This window comes from Penicillium nucicola, assembly GCF_028828085.1.
Source record: "Penicillium nucicola strain IBT 29836 chromosome Unknown utg000006l, whole genome shotgun sequence".
NCBI classification, from domain to species: domain Eukaryota; kingdom Fungi; phylum Ascomycota; class Eurotiomycetes; order Eurotiales; family Aspergillaceae; genus Penicillium; species Penicillium nucicola.
The window spans coordinates 966745-987504 of record NW_026643130.1 but is presented as its reverse complement, the minus strand read 5'-3'; the positions used below and the strand labels follow the sequence as shown (position 1 = coordinate 987504).

Here is a 20760-nt window from a genome sequence, read left to right as displayed (position 1 = left end):
CTAACTGTTTTTAGGACTACCCGCGGTTGACGGTTTGAATCTGGTCTCTATGTTCAGGTCTAGGTCTTGTTTTCCCATCCTGTTTGATTTGCATTTTACCTTCTCTGGGTACTAGGCTCGTGTTGGTTCTTCATATGGAGCTGGTCTCCCTTGTACAGTAATAGATCGTCGAAAATATCAATATACCCTTTATGTTCTGCATGTGGCTTTCGAAGGTTGCAGAGGAGGGGTAGATCCCTTGCGCTATTATATTATAGTATATCTGTGCGTATAGACTCTGACCTTGGAAGGTATAAACTTCAGTTGAAAGCACAGAAGCGTACATTCGAAGACTCTTAGTTGGATGGCTTAACTTTGCCATTATGCTTATTGAACCCTGGTAGCGACATTGCAATGGGCACCGCAGTAGAGCAGCTAGAAACAGCCAGGCCATATTATCAGCCAAGAAGACAAGGGTACAAGCTCACATCCGAGCAAGATCATCCTATCCGGTGATCAAGCACAAGCGCGCATGACCCAACAAGCCCAGTATATCCCTGGCCGACAACCACACTACAAGCGCATACCGTCGTACATGCTATATCTCTCAGCAGCACCGAATAAACTTTTCCTCTCACAGAGAAGAAGCGCAAAGATGATACCATCCTGTCGCACCCTCGTGATACTAATAGGTCTCTAGTGTACTCCAGTCTCATCTAGTGCAGTCGCATGTGCTATCATGACAAAATGCCCCCAACTGGCCCCAAATGCCGCCAATCCCAGTGGGTATAGCTGCGCATTAGCGTAGGATATCAAATGCACAACAAGAAGGAATCTTATCTAGGTTGGGTTTCAGCCAAAAATAGAGCCGGGGAGGGGGCTGAGAAAGCCGTGAGGACCATTCTCGGATCATCGACAAATGAACGCTTGGGGTCTCCTGACAGGCCTGGCTGATCTTAGGATGTTGATCGGCCATCAGCCGGTGCTTTTTAGTCCGTCCCAGTTCACATGAAATGAGAAATAGCCCGTATCTGATATTAGAAGAATACATTTCCCTATCCCTAGGAGTATATCCCCAAAACAACAATCTCTTCGACAACTTCCCCGAACAAGAAAAGACAAAACGTCCGACGCGCCGCTATACTACCCAAAGCAGCCTAGCGTGGTCCAATCCCGACTAGCGTCGATTTGCGCGCCAAATTTCGACGCGCAAAAAAACGCTGAAAAAAACCCAGAAACAAAAAAAACACCAAGAAACCAAAGGTTTTGAGTTTTTAAGCGCTGGACCTGTCAGACTCGCAGTATATTGCGACTTATCTGGGCTTCTTGCAAGGGATACCGCCCCTCCTTCGTCGCAAAACATTGCGTCGCATTCATCTCCCGACAACAAATTGAGTCGCATTTCCAACTGTGCCTCAATCTGGAATCGCAGTCTTCCGACACACAATCGTTCGGTTGTCACTTTCTATAACATCTGTTTGTACCAACGCCTGCTCGGTGGGGTGATATTCAGTCAACATGGTGTCTTTCTCTTGCGAAGTAAGCCAAACGATTCCGATCTTGCGCCTGAGAGACAAACTCGTCTTCTCAATTATGAAATGGCTACTGACATATGTGTGGCAGGCATGTGGTGATATTCTCACAAAGAAGAAGCTCGACCCTCATCGCAACCAATGTCGCGGCGCCACTTTCACCTGCATTGACTGCATGGTGCACTTCTACGGAACCGAATACAGAGCGCACACGGTACGTTAGGACATCATTGCATTGTCGCATGGTCTCGAGGCTGCTAGCTCGGAGTTGACCCACAACAAGGGGGTGCAACTGCTAACGACTTCATACAGTCCTGCATGAGCGAAGCGCAAAAGTACCAGGGAGCTCTCTACAAAGAGAAGCCAGGCAAGGGCCAAAAGAAGGGACCGAACACCGCGAAGAACCCCCAGAGCCAGAAGCAGAACCAGAACCCCAACACTCACCACCAGCAACCCCGTGTTGAGGATGGCTCCGACGGCGAGGGTCTCAAGAATGCTCCTCCTCCCCCTGCTCCTACTCCCCCGCCAGTTGGTGAGGTGAAGACTCCTTCTGCCAAGGCCGATAGCAACAAGCCTGTCAATGTGTTTGACTACCTCGTTGCCGACGAAACCCCCAACGCGTCCAAGGTCTCTCTTACACCCAAGGAGCAGATGAAGATGAAGTCGAACGCCAAGTCCGTCTTCGAGCCCAGCGAGTCCCTGGCCAAATTCGAAGCCAACCCCACTACCGATGACGAGGCCAAGAACTACGATGTCGCCTACAAGCAGAACGGCTTTTCATATGGCGCTGGCAACATCCCTCAATCGAACTCGCCCCCGAATGTCTCAACCGAGTTCGTCACTCCCGCACCCAAGGAGAAAAAGAAGAAGAGCAAGGAAGAGAAGCAATCCGGCACTGCCAGCGAGAAGAAGCGCAAGCGTGGCCAACCCGAGATCCTCAGCACCCCCGGCGAAGTCGACACCGACATGATGGACGCCCCCTCAAGCATCATCAACAACGCCGGCACGCCGATGCTCGCCCACTCTGGTCTGACCGGTGGTCTCAACCGCATGATGCGATCCGCCTCTCCAGACGATAGCCCGGATGCCCGTCGCGGCGCCTACCAAGATACATCGTCCCCGATCAAGCGCACACGCCGCAACGGCAAGGAAGCCAACGGAAACGGCGACCCAGGTCTCGGAATCTCGATGCGAAACCGCGCCGAGCGCCTCGTCTCCTCAATGTTCGGCGGTTCATCCGTCTCCAGCGTTAACGGTGCGAATACCGAGGCCAACTCCAAGGCCGATGGCCGCACCCGCCGCGGCAGCGCCTCCAGCAACGATGACCAGCTCGAAGTCCGCAAGAGCAAGAAATCCCACCGTTCCCGTGACGGTCACGCCGAGAGCCGTGACAGCCGCAAGTCCAAGCGCAAGAGCAGCAACCCCACTGATGGGGACCGTCCTTCCCGCCGTCTGAAGCAGGTTGATGAGCGTCGTTCCCACTCGCCTCAGGGTCGTCAGGTTGAGGTCTACAAGCAGGCCAAGCCTCCTGCGCGCATCGATGAAAACCTGCAGCGCGAGCTGGCTCATCATTTCCTCTCGCTGGTTTCGAGTGGTAGTGAGCGTGGTTGCTCAGTTAACAAGACTCTTAAGCGTTTCCATCGCAATCTGTCTGATGATTATGATGATGAGGAATATCAGGATCGCCATTTCGATGATGAGAAGGATCTGTTTAGGGCTTTGAGGCTTCGTCGCAATGATCGCGGTGAGATCGTTGTGTTTACTATTTAGGTTCGGCGTTGAAAATGATCGATGATCTATGCTTGATGGTGATCTTGGTCTTTGTTATGAGCTGACGAGGCTGGGTTTGTTTTGCATAGCGCTATGCCTCTTTTTAAGTTTTGATGTGTGAGGCTTCATTGTTATATTTTGTTCATATTAATTCGGCTCGGGACTAAATTGCATTGATAATGTGTACTCTGACTTGATTTATTGATTTTTCATCCGTAGAGTGGCTTCACTTATTCTTTACCGGTGGTGCATATACAAGCATGCTTTGCATCTTCTCCAACCAGTTAGTTAACCTCAGATCGTATCCAATGTGACTCAATTGGATGCAACTGCAGGTTTTATAGATCGCCAAGATCCACTCGAGACATAATGAGTCATGTGGTATAGTTCTTGACTCACATCCATTGGCCACTACGTCACCGCCCTGGGCACGCCGCCTTATACTGCCGAAGAGAGCTTTTATCGCCTTCTAGATAATTCGTTCTGTTACCATTCCTCTCAGAGGGCTATTGCCTTTTGCTTACCATTTTATACTACTGCTAAGCATTTGGATCACGTTCCTTTATCCATATATTGGTCTGTGAGCTTCCTTCTAAAGCGATTATCCATCGACCACCACTTATTAAACTCTTTCAAACACATCGAGAAAATCAACCGACCTCGTATGAGCATATTGGACGTAACCAGTCAAGTTTCAGGTGTGCCTTTGGCTATGTCAGCCCCTCAAACAGAAGCTTCGATCCCCTCTGGGTCGCGACCCCCGCGTGCTCCTAGATCCAGGCGCAGAGGGCGGGGTTCTGGAACCCGTGAAGGTCAACAACAGCGACCTGCTGCTGGAGGCGAAGGTCCAGCGACGACACAGACGCAACCTCCTCCCCCTACCTCGCAACCGGCTCCAGTCACTCAACAGCCCGTCAATTCAAACGATACGTCTCGCCCGCGGAGAGGAAATAGAGAAGGCGGAGGGCGGAGAAACCGGGGTAATGCGCCTCCACGAGGACAGGGTCAAAATGCTAGACAGGAGGTCCATGAATCACGGGCGCCTGCTAGAAGTCGCGGCATGAGAGCGCGCGGCTTTGAAGCTCAATTGACGCGACCTGGTCCGGCCTCGGATGACGGTGCGGGGCATTTCAATGATCAGTCACTTAGAGCTGACGTGCCGGATTTCGTACCTGGTATGCCGACGGCACCATCCGGACAACCATCAAGACAGTCGAATAAGGGAAAGGGAAGAGCTAGAGCGCCGCCCCCACCGAAGGTCACCACCAAATCAACGGCCGACGATCTCGCCACACGAATCCACGAAGACGTCTCTCACAATCTGTATGAATGTCCTATTTGTTGCAGCGAGTTGGGCCGCAGATCCAAGGTCTGGTCTTGTGAGCTATGTTGGACGGTTTTCCACTTGACCTGCGTCAAGAAATGGTCTAAAAACGAGGGTGCAGCTGCCCAGAGGGCTTCTGGTCTAGAAGATGGACAGGAAAGTGTTACACCTCGTGCTTGGCGTTGTCCTGGCTGCAATCTTTCGCATCAGAATTTCCCTTCCAATTACACCTGTTGGTGCGAGAAGGAAGTTGATCCCAGGCCACTTCCCGGTCTGCCCCCACACTCTTGTGGCCAGACCTGCTCTCGACCTCGCAAAGGCTGTCCTCACCCCTGTGATTCGACTTGTCATGCTGGTCCTTGTACGCCTTGCACCGCCATGGGCCCGACACAGGACTGTTTCTGTGGTTTGAACTCGACGAAGAAGCGATGCCAGGATACTGATTATGAAAATGGTTGGAGCTGTGGTGAGATCTGTGGTGACTTACTGCCATGTGGAGAACACACATGTCCTCTGCCGTGTCATGAGGGCCTTTGTGGTCGTTGTGAAGTCGATATCGAGGGCCGTTGTTATTGCGGCAAGCTGCAGACGGAAATGCTGTGCAGTTCTAAGGATGATGAGAAAGACAGTCGAATCGTTCGTGAAGATGGTACTGAGGACGAATGGACTGGCTGCTTTGGTTGTGGAGATACTTGTGGTCGTCCATTCGATTGTGGTGTACATTCATGCCAGAAAGGCTGCCATCCACAGGACTCACATCCTGCCCATTGCCCACGGTCACCAGATGTCGTTGACCGTTGCGCTTGTGGTAAAACGCCACTTTCCGAGATTTCAGGGTACACACCTCGAACCTCTTGTGAAGATCCGATTTTGAATTGCGACAAACCATGCGGCAAGATCCTGCCGTGTGGTCATGCTTGCCAGCAGCTGTGCCATATCGGACCCTGTCGCGCTTGCATGCTCCGTGTGAACATCAAGTGTCAGTGCGGCCGTACTGATAACATGAGTATATGCCACCAAGGTGTCATTGAACCTCCCCAGTGTCCACGCCAATGCAAGGCGACGCTACATTGTGGTCGCCATACTTGCACTGAAAGATGCTGTCCAGGAGAGCAGAAGGCAATTGAACGTCAAGCGGCGCGTCGCAAGCTTAGGTCACACCTTCGCCCTGCTGAAGAGGACATTGAGGCTGAACATATATGTACCCGCATCTGTGGTCGCACGCTGAAATGCGGACGACACACTTGTCCAGAACTTTGTCACAAGGGTGCATGCAATACCTGTAGAGAGGCCATCTTTGAAGAGATTGCGTGTAACTGCGGAAGATCTGTTCTGTATCCACCACAGCCATGTGGCGCGAAGCCGCCGCCTTGTCACTATCCTTGTGAACGTCCAAAGACTTGTGGACATCCCCAGGCTGCGCATAATTGCCATACCGATGAGGAGAACTGTCCCAAGTGTCCATTCTTGACTGAAAAGGCTTGCCTCTGTGGCAAGCAGGTTCTGAAGAACATTCCCTGTTGGTTGGCAGATGCCCGCTGTGGCCAGGTCTGTAAGCAGCCGCTCAAGTGTGGCTCTCACTTCTGTCGAAAGGACTGTCACCGTCCCGGTGATTGCGAAGATGCTACCAAGCCTTGCACCCAAGCTTGTGGTAAGACCAAAACCATTTGTGGACACCCTTGCCTCGATACATGTCATGCACCTTACGCATGCCCTGAGAAGACGCCATGCTCGGCCATGCTCACAATAACATGTGGTTGTGGACGACTTCGGCAGCAAAGACGTTGTGGTGCTGCAAAGGCTGTCACATCTAAGGGCCAGATACAGTCTCCTCAACGCCAGCCAGAGCTTACACCTCTGTCCTGCGACGACGAATGCACCCGTCTTGAACGGAACCGCACTTTGGCTTCCGCTCTAGGCGTCGATATCAACCAACAAACCACAGCACAAACCATCACTGCGGAAAACCTCCCCTACTCAGAGGAGACTCTCAATCAGTACATCAAGCTTGCCTCTTCGTCGCCGCTCGCAACTCTTCAAACTATTGAATCAAACCTTCACTCCTTGGCTGTAGCCGACAAATCAACTCGATCATTCCGCTTCCAGCCTGCCAAACCCACCCTCCGTGCATTCTCACACTCCCTCGCCACAGACTGGGGCTTCGTGACAGAAAGCCACGACCCAGAACCCCACCGACATGTTTTCGTCCTTAAGCCAGTAGCCTGGACACCTCCCCTGTTCGGCATGGGAAGCAGCTCCACAATCGGTATCGGCGGCATGAGTGTACGCGAATGCGTCAAGCTTCGCGAGCGAGAGCGTACTAAGGAGCAAGAGGCTCGACGAGTCGCCGCTCTCGAAGCAAAGGCAGCTCGTGAATCCATCAAAGCACAGGCGAACGCTGGAGATGGTTGGGCTCAAGTTGCTTCGAGGAGCAAGAGTGGCAGCGGTGCTAGCACGAGGAGCAGCACACCTCTTCAGAACTCATTCGTGAGCAAGTCTATTTTCTCTGCTCTTGATGGTGATGGGGGTGCTAAGAAGGAACGTCTGGTTCTTCGCTCTGGTGTTGGTACTGGCAAGTCCCTGCGTGCTAAGCAGCCTACTCCGGAAGTTGTTGATAATTGGGAAGATGCTGAGGAGGCGGCGGAGGAGAAAGATGAACTAGCGGAGGAGGGACGGGAGCGGGAAACAGTTGCTCATGAGGACCCTCAGGGCGAGCCCGAAGCCGGGGCCGGGGTCGAATCCGATGCTCCTAAGGAAGATGACCCGACTCCAGCTCCAGCTCCAGCTGAGGAAGCCCCATCTACTACAGATGTTGCTATTTAATTCCTCGAATTGATGAACAAAAACACGCATCAACGCATCATTACATTACGAAAAGCATCACTATCTATATGTGAGTTTTCATGATATTACGCCGGGCATCATATGGAGTCCGGAAGCATTGAGCAACGAATTTTGATATTTCTGTACAAACAAAAACAAAGAGCTACACTCAAAATACCAAAAAAAATTACGAATCATTATCAAAATGGATTCCCCACAAGATCATCTATAGTAAACCGTATGTAGGTACATATCCCACCCACATCAAGCCCCCAAAATCAATCCATGATCTACTTCGCATCCGACACAGGCACGACCTTCACAAACTGCAAGCACCCCTCCTCGGAAGCTCGATATGGACCATGCTTCATGCCCGGGAATCGGTAAGCATAAGAACCAATACCCCACGCCTTGCCAAGCGTAACATCCTGCAGCCCACCTCGCAATGTGCAAACCTCTTCGATGTAAGTATGAGTTATAGGCTCGGTCTGTGCCGAGACGGCGTTTGGTTCCCACCACTGCAATGCGGCTTTATGTTCTGCGTCTCCATTTAGGAGGAATTCCCAGACTCCGGGTGCTATTGAGTACCAGGGGAGTGCTGATTCGGCATGTTGGGGTGTGCCCGCCGGTGGATGGGGTGGTGGAGTGCTGAATTCTTTTTGGGCGAAAGTCATTTTTGGAATTGTAGGGTGTTTATTTAGTTTGTGTGGTGATTCATGTAAAGTCAGGGATATCAATTGAGGGATGTTGTTGATGCTAGGTTTGTGTTTGGGGTTTTAAGTTATACTTTGCATGGCACTTTGGGGAAGTGCTGACAAATGAGTAAATATCTTTGTCGTGTCGATCTTCTGGGATTATCGAGCTAGTAGCATGGATTCTAGTTGTAAGATAGGGGGTGATATTCTATTCTAGATAGCGGATACAGTATGACTTGCATCTAAAAACGCAGCTCCAAGCTCGAAGTATACAAGTTGGGACGGCGAGGGACTGCTTACGTCAGAAGATATTATGTCATCCCATCCATAGTTCGGGCATTTCTTTTGGAGATTCGGAGACATTCTAAATTGTACTTCACACTGGTCATAATGGCATCTTTCCAACTGAGGAGTTTCCAGTCTGCTTTCCGTGGTAGCACTCACTTGCTGCGCCACCAGCAGCGTCGATGGGCTCAGGTCCACGACGTCCGCTTCCTCGCCTCTCACCATGATCCCAAATATGTCCAGGACAAGTATCGCGCCAAGCTGGACCAGAAGGCCAAGGAGTAAGTTTATTTCAGCTGCAGTTACAGCTTCAGTGCTGATCTTCTGAATCTAGAGAGGGCCACGACTCAGTCGAATCATTGAAGGAAGCCTACAGCGAAAAGATCACCGACCTCCGTCGCAAAGCATCCACCGCCGCAACCCCAGAGGCCGGCTCCCCCATCTCCACCACCGCAGTCCCAGGCACACCCCCAGCCTTCCACCCACCTCCACCTCCAGGCCAGGAATCATCCACCGCAAAGGCCGCACGCCGCGTGTCAAGCGGCGACTCGAGCCCCGTCAAGCCTCTGAGCACATACCTCGACGTCGAGAAGATCCGCGAGCTCCCAGCCAAGGAAATCGAAGCCCTTTGGCGCCTCCGTCACGCAGAGAACTCGCACTCGATCTCCGCTGTCATCTCATTGGACACATACAAGCGCATTGCTGAAGCAGCGCGCCAGAACCCTCAATTTGTGCTTCCTCTCCCGCGTGCAGAGATTCCCGCCGAGGAAGCCGATGCCCAGAACCTCGATGGAGCAGGAGCTGCTGCTGAGATTCACTTCCTGCAGTGGGCTTTCCACCCGCCTGCGGAGGGCTCCATGCCGTCCCCTTCTAACAATCACACCTCCACTGTGATCTTTACTAACCTTGGTGCGTACAAGATGCATGGCTCTTTTGCTCAGCCTCATACTACTGTTACCCACCATCTTGACTTGGCGGATGAAAAGGGTTTGGTCCTTATGCATGGACAGGTTGTGCCGGATCGTGGTGTTAACACTACTGAGGCTACTTTCCTTGTCAGCTGTCTGCAACGGTTCTATGACTTTGACGGTCAGGCTAATGGTCGCAAGGGTGAGCTTGTTCGTATGTTTACTCGGGGCGACGTGGAGAACTTCAAGATTGAGGAGCTTTTGGAGGAGTCTGAGAGACTCCAGTAAACTGCTCTCTTTCCCTATTTGATTGGGCTTGTATTATATATCCTTCTTTTCTGCCTTTTTTATTGGTTAGATAGATATTGGAGGTTGAATTGATGTCATCATATGTACATTCAGACTATAAAATGTTCTTTTCAGAGTGATCGTATTTCCAAGGGTTGACCAGTACATGAATTAGCGCTTGCCTACGTACAGTCAGGTTTTGGATCTTGTGTCCAGAAGTTGATGTGATTATCACATGACAGCCCGGGTGGTCTAGTGGTATGATTCGCGCTTAGGGTATTCAAACACCTAAGCTTAAATGCGCGAGGTCCCGCGTTCAATCCGCGGCTCGGGCCTGTTATCTTTTTTTGTTTCATTTTTCATTGCCTTCTTACTGTATGTATGCATATGTACGCTGGCTGGTCTTTTTTTATTTGCCTGTCTATCTGTTTCTCTCTCTGTCCATTCATTAAGCTCATTGCTGACTGACGTGACTTGCTTAACTCCTTGTCAACAGACAACAGAAACCTTACACATGCATCATGACTATATATATATCACTACCTCAGGACACAACTGAACAGACAAAGATAAAAAAAAAAAGATCTCGCTCAATGTCGAAATAAGACTTGAATATAGAAGGCACATGATAGAAACACTCTAATTAAGTCACCTGGAAGTGTAAGCCTCATGCCATTGTCGACTTGGCCAGATTGACAAGTAGGTGTGAATTGATAGGAAAACCCTATGCCTGTCTATCTGAGTTTCGACCTTGGTCTTTGCAGACATGGCGGGAATGGTTTGTATCCGAGAGAGACAGGAAAGAAGATGGGCTGTACCGTTTTCGACTGTCGGAAGAGTTTATGTAGTTCTTAGGGCTGTCAAAGGAGGTGATCGAGAATTGATTGATACCAGTCTACTTGGGGTCCGAATAGTGTGTTTCGTTGTTTTCCTAGGGTGTCCATGGGGTTGCCGCCGCCGCAGCCGCAATAGCCAATAGCTGGGCTGTCCAAGTTTGTTCGATTTTGTAACAGAAAGGTTCGTCTTTCGGTTATTGGGAACAGCACCGGCGACGGTGTGATGTGTGAGCCGCTGGGGACTCACTGTAAACAAAGACAACAGACCATTCAGTCGAGAACAATAAAGGATGGTGTGCAATTCCACAAGCAGAGAGAATCGGTCGAATAATCAGCGTATATAACCTGACCTGACGTTCATATACGACGCGCCATGGTCTAATAGACCGAGGGTTGAACAGAGCTGTTCTGACATTGATATGGATTTCAAAGGGTTCTCTCTCAGTATTTGCACAGAAAAAAGTAATTGACATAGCTCGAAAGCAGAAAGGCTAAACGAAAAAGGGGACAAAAGTACATGTACCACGCTATACATCGGACCGATAGTGTAAACACCCAAAGTAAGCTGACGACGGTAAAGCACAAAAACGAAGTAAAACAAGAATAAATAGGATCAAAAATGAGAAAATTTACTCTCATAGGAAAGAGGACGGTCAATGGGTAAAAGCCTGATCATTGGATGAATGCAATGTAAAATTCGTGTCTTGGTTGCGTGGTTGGGGGTATCATGGTCATGATTGACTGTGCCAGTCAATTGAGTCTTGGGTATTGAGGACCGAAACCAGAAACTGATGTTGGCTGTTTCATTGGTAGCCGATTATTAAAGTAGAGGTCAAAAAGAAGACGTGAAATATGGCCGAGAGAAGCAAGTTGTAGACGTTAGGGTTCACTCCTTGTTGGCCAGCACTTCCTCGGTGATGAAGGAATGAATGTGATCAAAGTATCCAGGCTCCGCAACGGAATCGTTATGACCACCGTTTGGAAGTGTGCGCCAGACTTTAGTCTCGGAGTTGCAAACAGCGAATAATTGAGTCATATTTGATGGTCTAGAACATGTCAGTAACGGGAAGCTAGTCAAGTACAGAGAAACATACGGAACAAGCTCATCTTTGAGACCACTCAAGAAGAGAATGGGTGTATGGGTGATTTTAGGCAGGACCTCTTCACTGTTCCAGAATTGATGACAGAAACGTGCGAGATATCGCGCAGGAGGGAAAGACACTGGATCAAAGTTAGCATCAGAGTGCTGCATGAACTGAGCCCATTCTAACTCACTTTGGAATCAGCTTGCGGATACTCAGGAAGGTATTTTCCAGAATCAATCCTCCGATATCACCGGGCTCCTGGTTGCTGGCAACTAGGTTGATAGCCACGGCACCTCCAAGACTTTGTCCGTAGACAACAATCTTGGAATCTCTAGTCTCTGGGCGATTTCGTATGTAGTCTAGGCCGGTCTGCGCATCGATTTTGAGACCTCCTTCATCAGGCACGCCTGTTGACATTCCATATCCTCGATATTCCAACAAAAACACGTTACACTGGAGAGTGTCCTGCACAGCCTTGGCGATGGGTACACGATGGCCGATATTGCCCGCATTTCCGTGGAACATCAAAACAGTCAGATTGCGAGAGAAACGACCGGGTCGTTGGCGCAGGAAGAGAGCATGCAACGACTCTCCATCGGGGGTGGGGATCTGAAGGTCCTCAAAGTCGGTGATACCGAATTGGCGAGGACTGGGAACATTGGTTCGCGCATCCACAGGGACATTTCGAGGGTAAATCAGTTCACTGGACACAGTGTTAGCTTCGGAGATCATAGTCTAGATGCCAATCGCGCACTTCTGCTTGAAATAGAGGAGTCCGCTTGCCACCACCGCTAGACCAGATGATGCCAGGACAGGAAGTCGCATGAACTGCGCAGCACTGCTGGCCATGTTGCCGATGCTCCACGAAGGAGGCGGAGGTGATTCGGACATGGTGAAGATTGGGAGAGGAGAGGGGATTAGAGAGTGGGAATCCAGCAGGATGAAGAGGAGGTTGTGGTATTGGAAATAATCAACTAGCAGAGGCCAATGCGACCAAAGAAGAGTACAGGAAGTAGGGACAAGCCCAGGGAGAAAATTAATCTGAGGTCTCAGGAGTCTCGCGCGGAGAAGATGATAAGTCAATCAGCAGGGGTTGGGACTCACCGCCCTGCCGCGTGAGCTTCTGCCTGTGTTCATGATAGCATCACCTCTCCACGTCTCCCTTACCTTTCAACTCCCTGCCTTGCTGTTCTATCTTCAAGCCCTTTTCACTTATTTACTCTTGACAGCAGCACAAAATGGTCGCCCCTCACGGAACATCAGGAATGCTTGGTGAAGGTGAGCAGAGCTATCGTCATCCGCCGAGCCAAGCTAACAGGTCCAGATGGTATTCACGTTGACATGAACCACCTCAAGTCCGGTGAGGTCAAGTACGATAGTCCCTTGATGATTGTTTTGTTTTTGAGCTCTTGAACATATTCTAACATATTCCTCTTCTTCTAGCCTTGGAACCTCGATGTGAGTTAAGCTGGAGCTCCCGAACCTCACCATCCCGAAACATCCCATTAACAATCTAACAGCATGGCGATCAACTTCAAAGACGGTGTTATCCTGGGTGCTGACAGTCGAACAACTACCGGTGCTTACATTGCCAACCGAGTCACCGACAAATTGACACAGGTGCATGACACCATCTGGTGTTGCCGCTCTGGTTCAGCCGCAGACACCCAGGCTGTGGCAGACATTGTCTCCTACCACCTCAACATGTACGGCGTATCGAACAACGAGGATCCCACCACACAAGTCGCTGCGTCGCTCTTCCAGGAATTGTGCTATGAGAACAAGGATGCGCTGAGGTTAGTCGCTGGGTTCTCTACGGGTCTCTGAATCCCTGCTAATAGACCACAGTGCCGGTATCATCATTGCCGGATACGATCCACGACACGGCGGTCAGGTGTACTCGATACCCCTGGGAGGATCCCTTCACAAGCAGTCGTTCGCCATCGGCGGTTCGGGCTCGACCTACATTTACGGTTATACCGATGCCCATTGGCGGGAACAGATGACGGAGGCTGAGGGCATCGACTTTGTGCGAAATGCACTGCAGGAGGCCATCAAGTGGGACGGTAGCTCTGGTGGTGTCATTCGTCTCGTGGTCCTAACCAAGGCCGGCGCCGTCAGACATCTCTATCTGCCGGACAACGGCTACACTGGGCCGGGCGTGACGAATTAATAAATGTTCTAATATCGCGTCAATCGAATGAAATGGTTTCATGATCCCAGTCAAGTTTCAATATTGGGGGAGATCTTTTGGGGGAGATACTGCCACCAGACTCTATTGCATTGGCCCCCTAGGTCAATAATGTACCGAAGGATCCAAAGAGAAGTCGGAACAGCTCGGTCAGGGGATCTCTTGAGGGTTTAAATGCCGACTGGAATGGACCAGGGGGGTACACTTGGCTATCCCGGTTCATTACATCATTCGACGAAGTTGAGCTATCCCAGTAGACACAACCCTGTGACAGATCCAATATTGAAAAGAATAGATAGCATCTCACATCTGCATGCTGCGATGTTTCCCAGAACGGAAATAGGCAGTCTTATATCGGGAAATATTCAGACCAGTCTTCGTTGTATACGGGTAAATGGCGCTCAGACAGGAATCACCGGTGTCAATGGCACCACGGGCGTTCAGATCGAACTATTATTCGCCCGATATAAAGCCCCTCCCCCCAAAGTACACCGTCTTTTATACTCCAAACAGTAGGGTCCAGAGACAAGCTCGATAGATACGAGCGAAAGGGAGAAAGAGCGAGAGATATATATCTTTCCCCAAATAGATGAAGTAATCTGGACAATCTGGACTTGTTTCATCTCCACAGCCACCTTCACCACTTTCCACCTCTTCAATGGATTCGATCGACATTCGCTGATCCTGTCCCCTCCCTGTGAAGTGTGTTTCTGGAGATTATCCTGATTTGTTCCTTGTCCCGTAAGCAACCCCTCTCTTTCTCTCTCTCTCTCTCCCGACTCTAGACCTAACGGAAAAAACAGGAATAGCCTCGAGATGAGCTTCGTGGAACACGACATGGGTGCATATTCACGCGCCTCCACGACCCCCACCTCTACTGCCCCGCCAGTAGGCTCTGCTCGGCCGCAGAATGATATACCGGCTTACCTCAACTCCTCTTCACGCGCCGACCCTCCGTTTTCCTCTCGACCTGCCTCAATGACGTCCCATCCGAATGCCTTCGCCCCCGACTCACAATCCACACCCTCCTACCGCCATCCGGACCCGATGGCGACCGATCCACAATCCGCGCCGGATTCTCCACGATTACAACCTACAAATCAATCAATGCAGTCCGTGCCGGGATCCGAAGTCAATTCTCCGAGTCGCATTCGAGTCCAGAGCTTGTCTCACATCCAGAGTCTCGCCAATGAAGACCTCGTAGGTTCGCGAGGTTCGCAACCGTCCGGGCCTAGGTGGCAGCGACAGTACGAGATCAGCTCCATGCCGGTCACGGAGATCATCGAGATGGTCGCTGGACTCCTCACAAAGATCACCACCTCGAACGATTTGCACCACGAACATGTCCATCGCCACATCCCGCCACCGGATGGCACCTCAAACCTCAGTCCACAGGCCACCAGCGTCCTCGCATTCCACGGCAAAAACGTTCCCAGCATCACCATCCTCAGTTACCTGACTCGTATACACAAATACTGCCCAACAACCTATGAGGTGTTTCTGAGCTTGTTGGTTTACTTTGACCGCATGACAGAGCTGGTCAACAGAGGGAAACTCGACCACCTGCAGCATCGCTGGGACCCTTTAGAGGATTCAGATCCTTCTTCTGCATCACCTACATCTCAACACATGCACGACTCGCCTATGGTGACCCCTCCATCTTCAACTGGCTTAGCTGCGCAGGATTCGCAGGGGCCGAACTCCTCCATTTCGCCAGGCCTCTCCCCCCAGTCTGATGCCGAGACTCTTTCACATTTCTTCGTCGTTGATAGTTTTAATATCCATCGACTGGTCATCGCAGGTGTGACTTGCGCCAGCAAGTTCTTCTCTGACGTGTTCTACACCAATTCACGTTATGCAAAGGTGGGTGCCTCCCCCCCTCGAGTCGTTAGTATCAAAAGGTAATTAACAATCGTTGAATGTATAGGTTGGAGGTCTGCCTTTAGTAGAGCTCAATCACCTGGAACTGCAGTTTCTTCTCTTGAACGATTTCCGACTCGCTATCACCGTCGAAGAGCTTGAGGCATACGGAACAATGCTCGTTGAATTCTATGCACGCGAGGTCGTGACGCAACAACAGCAGCACCAGATGAGCTTACCACGACCCATCGACCCGGCCCGTGATCCAAATTCAGATGCAATGTACATGCGATCCCGCGACAAGCACCGCAACCATCCAGAAGTCGGCCAGACCCCGACCCCACCATAATCTGGTCTGGTATCATAGTTGATATTGAACAGTATTTCCATTTCTTGGGCTGTAAGCCCCATGAACTCCACTTACTGCCTGCCATCCTTGATTGAGCGTCGTTTTGTCGCCTATCTGTCCCCCCGCTCTGCCTCCCATCCTCATCTGCCTTGCACATCAACCATACATGTGCCCACATTCCGACACTCAACATCACATATGTCATATACCATCACACCTCGGGCACACCAAACCACAGCTCATACCATCTCCTACATCTTTCTCAGGATCTCTTTCAGCGCGCTCACACGACACGACTTGTATAGACTTTGGTTCTCAGCTGGCCGGGCTTATCGGGTTGTTTCCTTCCAGCTATTCCCCTTCTGCGCAGTGTCTTCTTTCTTTCTTCATACATGGAATCATCTACTGGATCTTCTCCATTGAGGTTGCTGTTGTTTTGTATCTTCTCTTTCGTTGGTTTGTTTCTATTTATCTGCGTCATGGGTTGGCGTTTTGCTGGTGCTTTCTTGCATCGCGAGTCTTTAGGGTGTAACGTTTTCCTCCTTTCTGGGTAGCTTTTAGCCATTCTTTTAATTTGATTACTCGACTTCGTGCATTGTTTTCCCGATACCTGGCTCGTTGTAGTTACATGACCTTGTGGTCATGGATATGCTCCATGCAATGTCAAACTTTTCTATAGTCGACGTTTGAAGCCTCACCACCCACATATCCATGGCAATATCGCAGGTATTTGACGAAATGAGAGTTTGTTACATACAGGAAAGCTTTTAATCCAGTTGGCTGTTGCATTCCACAAAAGGCCTGGACACAGTAACGTAAACGTATGGCTGGTGACAGTTTCTGCTTGGTCTTTCTAAACCTACTGTGATCCTTTGATCTGATATAAATCCTACCTGGCATGATCCTGTACACTTGAGACCGAGGAGCAGAATTAGATAAAACATCAAAGAACAGGAAGATCAAGCAACCAACAGCATGCAGACGCAGTAGTCCCACGAAGCTGTGGACCTTGCGGCTGATCCACAGAGCTATCAAAGTATTTCAGTCAGTCTCCGAATTGCTGTGTCTACTCTCTGGGCTTTACTGAGCCCGAATACCCTGTTCGTTTACTCGATCAGATGCTCCCTAGCCGCTTATCAGATCTGGTGTGGCTACTCATCATGATATCCGTTTAGTTACCCATCCGGTATTTGGTCAGATACTTGGTTAGATGCTGCTCATATCACATATCTCTTCATGTAAATCGATCTCATTCTCCCCATGTGTATCCTGCGTCTCTCGCTGGCTTTTTATCATAACATTTGCTCATATGATGTGAGTCCTAACGCCGCTGCCTAGCAACCACACCAGCACCTTCCTTCTTGTGGTGGCTCGTAGTGTATAACCTCACTTGTAACTCAGTCGCTCCTTCCTCGTAGTCGTCCATTGTTGACGTTATTCTCAGTTGTTGCCATGGTGCCACAGCCCACCTATTTATTGACTCTTCCTGTTGTTTTCTTTTCTCTTCTTCTTTCTCCCCATGCTACTGGCTTTTGAACTCGCACTGCTTGTTCATAACATAAAAAGTTCCCTTGCTCTTGCTCTTGATTTGCTTTTAAGCTATCAAGATGTCCTCTCTTCGAGTTTCCTTTTCCCCCTCTTCTTCTCCGACGGCCCTGGCCAAACCCACCATTGGAGCTGGCTCCCCTGGTGTGGCGCGGTGGATTCCCCCTAATTCTCTCAGTGCTCCTCTTGTTCCCTCCCCCCTTTGTCATGTTAGCTTTTCTTCCTTTCCGACGGCCCTGGCCAACCCGTCCACTGGAACTTGCTCCTCTGGTTCGGCGCGGTGGATTCCCCCTGCTTCTTCTTCCCGCCCCGCTGTCGTCAAGTCAGTTCACTTGGCTCCACAGGATGACAGGCCTCGCCCTGCCTCCCCTCCTCGGCTTCGGTCCATCCTCAAGACCCGACCAGCCGTTCCTGTGAGCCCTGAGTCGACCTCTGACGCACTCATCTCCGCCAAACCTCGCAAGACGGTTACCTGGCGAACATGTCTCACTCGCACCAAGATCATTCCGAATCGGTATCAAAAGGACATCAAGTCCTACCGGGAAGTTCTCGAGATGAGACGCTCTCGACACGCCGCCACTCTTTTCGGCTACTCGAGAACACAGGCTAACAGACCTCCTTCTGTCACCATTCGCTCACTAGCGTCTGCCAAAGACGAGCTCTTCGGCCCTGCTAAGTGCTTGAATAACTCTCTTGAGTTTTCTAAGCACCGGCCAGTCACTGCCCGCCTCCAGCCTGAGGTTGTGTACCGTTACCTTCCCGTCCCTTCCCCCAGCCTCACGGCTTGGGCTCGTTCTACCGTCACTGGTTGGTTCGATGCCATCTGCACCAAGGTGGTGGAATTCTTGGGACTTTGAGTTCTCGACTCATATAAAACGAGTCCGGTCACTACAGTCCTTACATCTGCCACATCTTATTCTTATTTGGCTCAGGACTCTCGGCTTTGGTTCAGATGCTACTTTCCTTTTGTTGTACTATTTTCATGTCTTGCTACCATCATGTACTACTGTTTTCATGTCTTGCTCTCATCATGTAATACTAACCCCAGGATACGACAATCATCTTCGCTGGCATCCCCCTGTGAGAATGCGGAGGGCAGGGGGTGTGGCCCCATTATACGACTACCGAGGTAAGTGTTCTGTTACTTCTCACTAAACACTTCTGACTTCTAGTTTGGAATACAGCACACGACAATCATCTTCGATGGCATCCCCCTGTGAGAACGCGGAGGGCAGGGGAGTGTGGGCCCATTATACGACAACCAAGGTAAGCTTTCTGTTACTTATCACTGAACACTTCTGACTTCTGCTTAGCACACAGCACACGACAATCATCTTCGATGGCATCCCCCTGTGAGAACGCGGAGGGCAGGGGAGTGTGGGCCCATTATACGACAACCAAGGTAAGCTTTCTGTTACTTATCACTGAACACTTCTGACTTCTGCTTAGCACACAGCACACGACAATCATCTTCGATGGCATCCCCCTGTGAAAACGCGGAGGGCAGGGGGGTGTGGCCCAATTATACGACAACCGAGGTAAGCATTCTGTTACTTCTTACTGAGCACTTCTGACTTCTGCTTAGCATACAATAACCGCATTCGACGGCGTCCCCCTGTGAACATGCGGAAGGCAGGGGGATGTGGTTCAATCATACGACAATGAAGGTAAGCTTTTTGCTACTCCTCGAAGACTTTGCTAACTTTTGCTTATTACTAGTGTTATATGGCACCATTTCATCCTCCCTCCTTTTTTTCATCGTGTGTTTTCGCAAAGCGAGGGACATGGAGAAGAGAACTAGAAGAGGAAGTGGGAAGAAGGTAAATTAAGGTTGTGGTCTGTGCATACCCGCATTGAGTCTCAGTACAACCACATCATTGTTTGCATGGTATGACAAAGCACTGAATATTCTATATTGGGAACGCCACTTCAAGAGTAAAGATTTTAATGTATTGTATTTGCTTCACTTCAATCACTTAATCAAACAAATCATAAGTAATCCCCTTTACAGTCTGGTCAGGATATTCATGGGGCTTTGTTCCAGTTGCCGCAAGAGCTTAGATTCAGTATTCTTGGTCATATCCCTGAAGAGAATTGCAAGCTCTTATGAGAAAGAGGTAAGGAGACTCATCTGATTCGGTTCAAGTTCAAATTTCAAGTGGAAAGACGTAAAGATCTCGGTTATGCGTGGGGTAAGATGAAAGGATAGCCGCAGTCCCTCTGTGTAAGTAATTTCTACAGTTTGAAACAGGCCTGGTAAGTCCTGATGCTTTTATTGATATTAAGATAAATGTTCATAACAGAAATCCTTACTTTACACCAAGCTACGGCTGTCTGATATTGCTATCGACTCAAAAGATCTGTGCAAATCAGTTTCGATGCCGCCTTTCTTACCGTTCCTTATGCTTCTGTATTCACAAACCCAAGGGCGGAGCACCACATGAACGGAGGGAAGTTGGTTAAATTCTATTTTATACCCGAAAGACATCAAAAAAGTTGTTAAAAAAGACGTCAAAAATCCCCAACGTCTATTGCTAACTCCAATCATACTCTACCTAGAAGCTGATACACAGCCATCGCCGTGAGCCATGAGCCAAGAACCATGAGTCTACGTCCAACACAATCATTCCGATCGGACGTCAGCTTCAGTCGATCATTACAACTTGACACTCATTCGAGCCAAGCCTCGCCAATACCTCCCGGTGTCTACATCGACGAACACAGTGCGCGGCGCCACGCCAAACAAGAAGGCTGAAAGAATCAAACGGCGATGTTCGGATCGATCTGTCTATAACCGTTCATCCTCGTGGGAAGATCACCATCGAACTGTGGGAGAAGGGGAACATATCCACACAATCACCAGTGATAGCTTATGCTACCCAGAAAATGGAAATTGATCGTTCACCAGCGCCCAATTGTGCCCAAATCCAGGGAGGTCTGAATTTGGATTCCTCAGACGTCTTTCAGAGAAAGAGAGAAAAGGACGAAAGCAATTACATCCTTCCACACGCCACTCTTTAGAGTATAGCAGATCGAGTGTGGAATGTGCAGTTCGGCTGGAGAGCTGGGGCCTGTCCATCCTATAGGTAGCGGTTGATTTGGAGGAAGGCTTGCAAGACAGACAATTTCGCGATCCTTAACCTTAACTGATTCACTATTTTGTCATTCTATAGTCTTCCTACCCTAAGTAAAAAAGCTCGATTTACACCCCTTCGAGGTATTTCCTTTGTCAAATGCTTTACAAGTGGCACCGTTAACTGTGAGACGCAGTTCAATTCATAGTAATAATC

At 49.9% G+C, this 20760-nt stretch overlaps 8 protein-coding genes across 8 annotated transcripts; 6 read left to right on the top strand and 2 right to left on the bottom strand.

The window, feature by feature from the left end:
* Positions 1-1497: 1497 nt before the first annotated feature.
* Positions 1498-3281, top strand: N7511_006378 (LYAR-type C2HC zinc finger protein; the record flags this gene model as incomplete). Its single annotated transcript, XM_057128755.1, has 3 exons — positions 1498-1518; positions 1603-1725; positions 1824-3281. 3 exons carry the CDS (start codon positions 1498-1500, stop codon positions 3279-3281), a joined length of 1602 nt encoding a protein of 533 aa, XP_056983311.1.
* Positions 3282-3993: 712 nt separating this feature from the next.
* On the top strand, positions 3994-7428 carry N7511_006377 (putative NF-X1 finger transcription factor; the record flags this gene model as incomplete). Its single annotated transcript, XM_057128754.1, has 1 exon — positions 3994-7428. One exon carries the CDS (start codon positions 3994-3996, stop codon positions 7426-7428), a length of 3435 nt encoding a protein of 1144 aa, XP_056983310.1.
* Positions 7429-7718: 290 nt separating this feature from the next.
* On the bottom strand, positions 7719-8102 carry N7511_006376 (uncharacterized protein; the record flags this gene model as incomplete). The annotated part of the gene is made up of 1 exon (XM_057128753.1): positions 7719-8102. One exon carries the CDS (start codon positions 8100-8102, stop codon positions 7719-7721), a length of 384 nt encoding a protein of 127 aa, XP_056983309.1.
* A 411-nt stretch (positions 8103-8513) lies between these two features.
* On the top strand, positions 8514-9604 carry N7511_006375 (ATP11 family protein; the record flags this gene model as incomplete). Its single annotated transcript, XM_057128752.1, has 2 exons — positions 8514-8689; positions 8743-9604. 2 exons carry the CDS (start codon positions 8514-8516, stop codon positions 9602-9604), a joined length of 1038 nt encoding a protein of 345 aa, XP_056983308.1.
* A 1722-nt stretch (positions 9605-11326) lies between these two features.
* Positions 11327-12416, bottom strand: N7511_006374 (alpha/beta hydrolase; the record flags this gene model as incomplete). The annotated part of the gene is made up of 4 exons (XM_057128751.1): positions 11327-11486; positions 11535-11661; positions 11738-12228; positions 12280-12416. 4 exons carry the CDS (start codon positions 12414-12416, stop codon positions 11327-11329), a joined length of 915 nt encoding a protein of 304 aa, XP_056983307.1.
* A 347-nt stretch (positions 12417-12763) lies between these two features.
* Positions 12764-13698, top strand: pre3 (proteasome core particle subunit beta 1; the record flags this gene model as incomplete). The annotated part of the gene is made up of 5 exons (XM_057128750.1): positions 12764-12803; positions 12850-12895; positions 12969-12983; positions 13046-13321; positions 13374-13698. 5 exons carry the CDS (start codon positions 12764-12766, stop codon positions 13696-13698), a joined length of 702 nt encoding a protein of 233 aa, XP_056983306.1.
* An 834-nt stretch (positions 13699-14532) lies between these two features.
* Positions 14533-15925, top strand: N7511_006372 (putative cyclin-dependent protein kinase complex component; the record flags this gene model as incomplete). The annotated part of the gene is made up of 2 exons (XM_057128749.1): positions 14533-15579; positions 15644-15925. 2 exons carry the CDS (start codon positions 14533-14535, stop codon positions 15923-15925), a joined length of 1329 nt encoding a protein of 442 aa, XP_056983305.1.
* Positions 15926-17532: 1607 nt separating this feature from the next.
* Positions 17533-18327, top strand: N7511_006371 (uncharacterized protein; the record flags this gene model as incomplete). Its single annotated transcript, XM_057128748.1, has 1 exon — positions 17533-18327. One exon carries the CDS (start codon positions 17533-17535, stop codon positions 18325-18327), a length of 795 nt encoding a protein of 264 aa, XP_056983304.1.
* Between the last annotated feature and the right edge of the window lie 2433 nt (positions 18328-20760).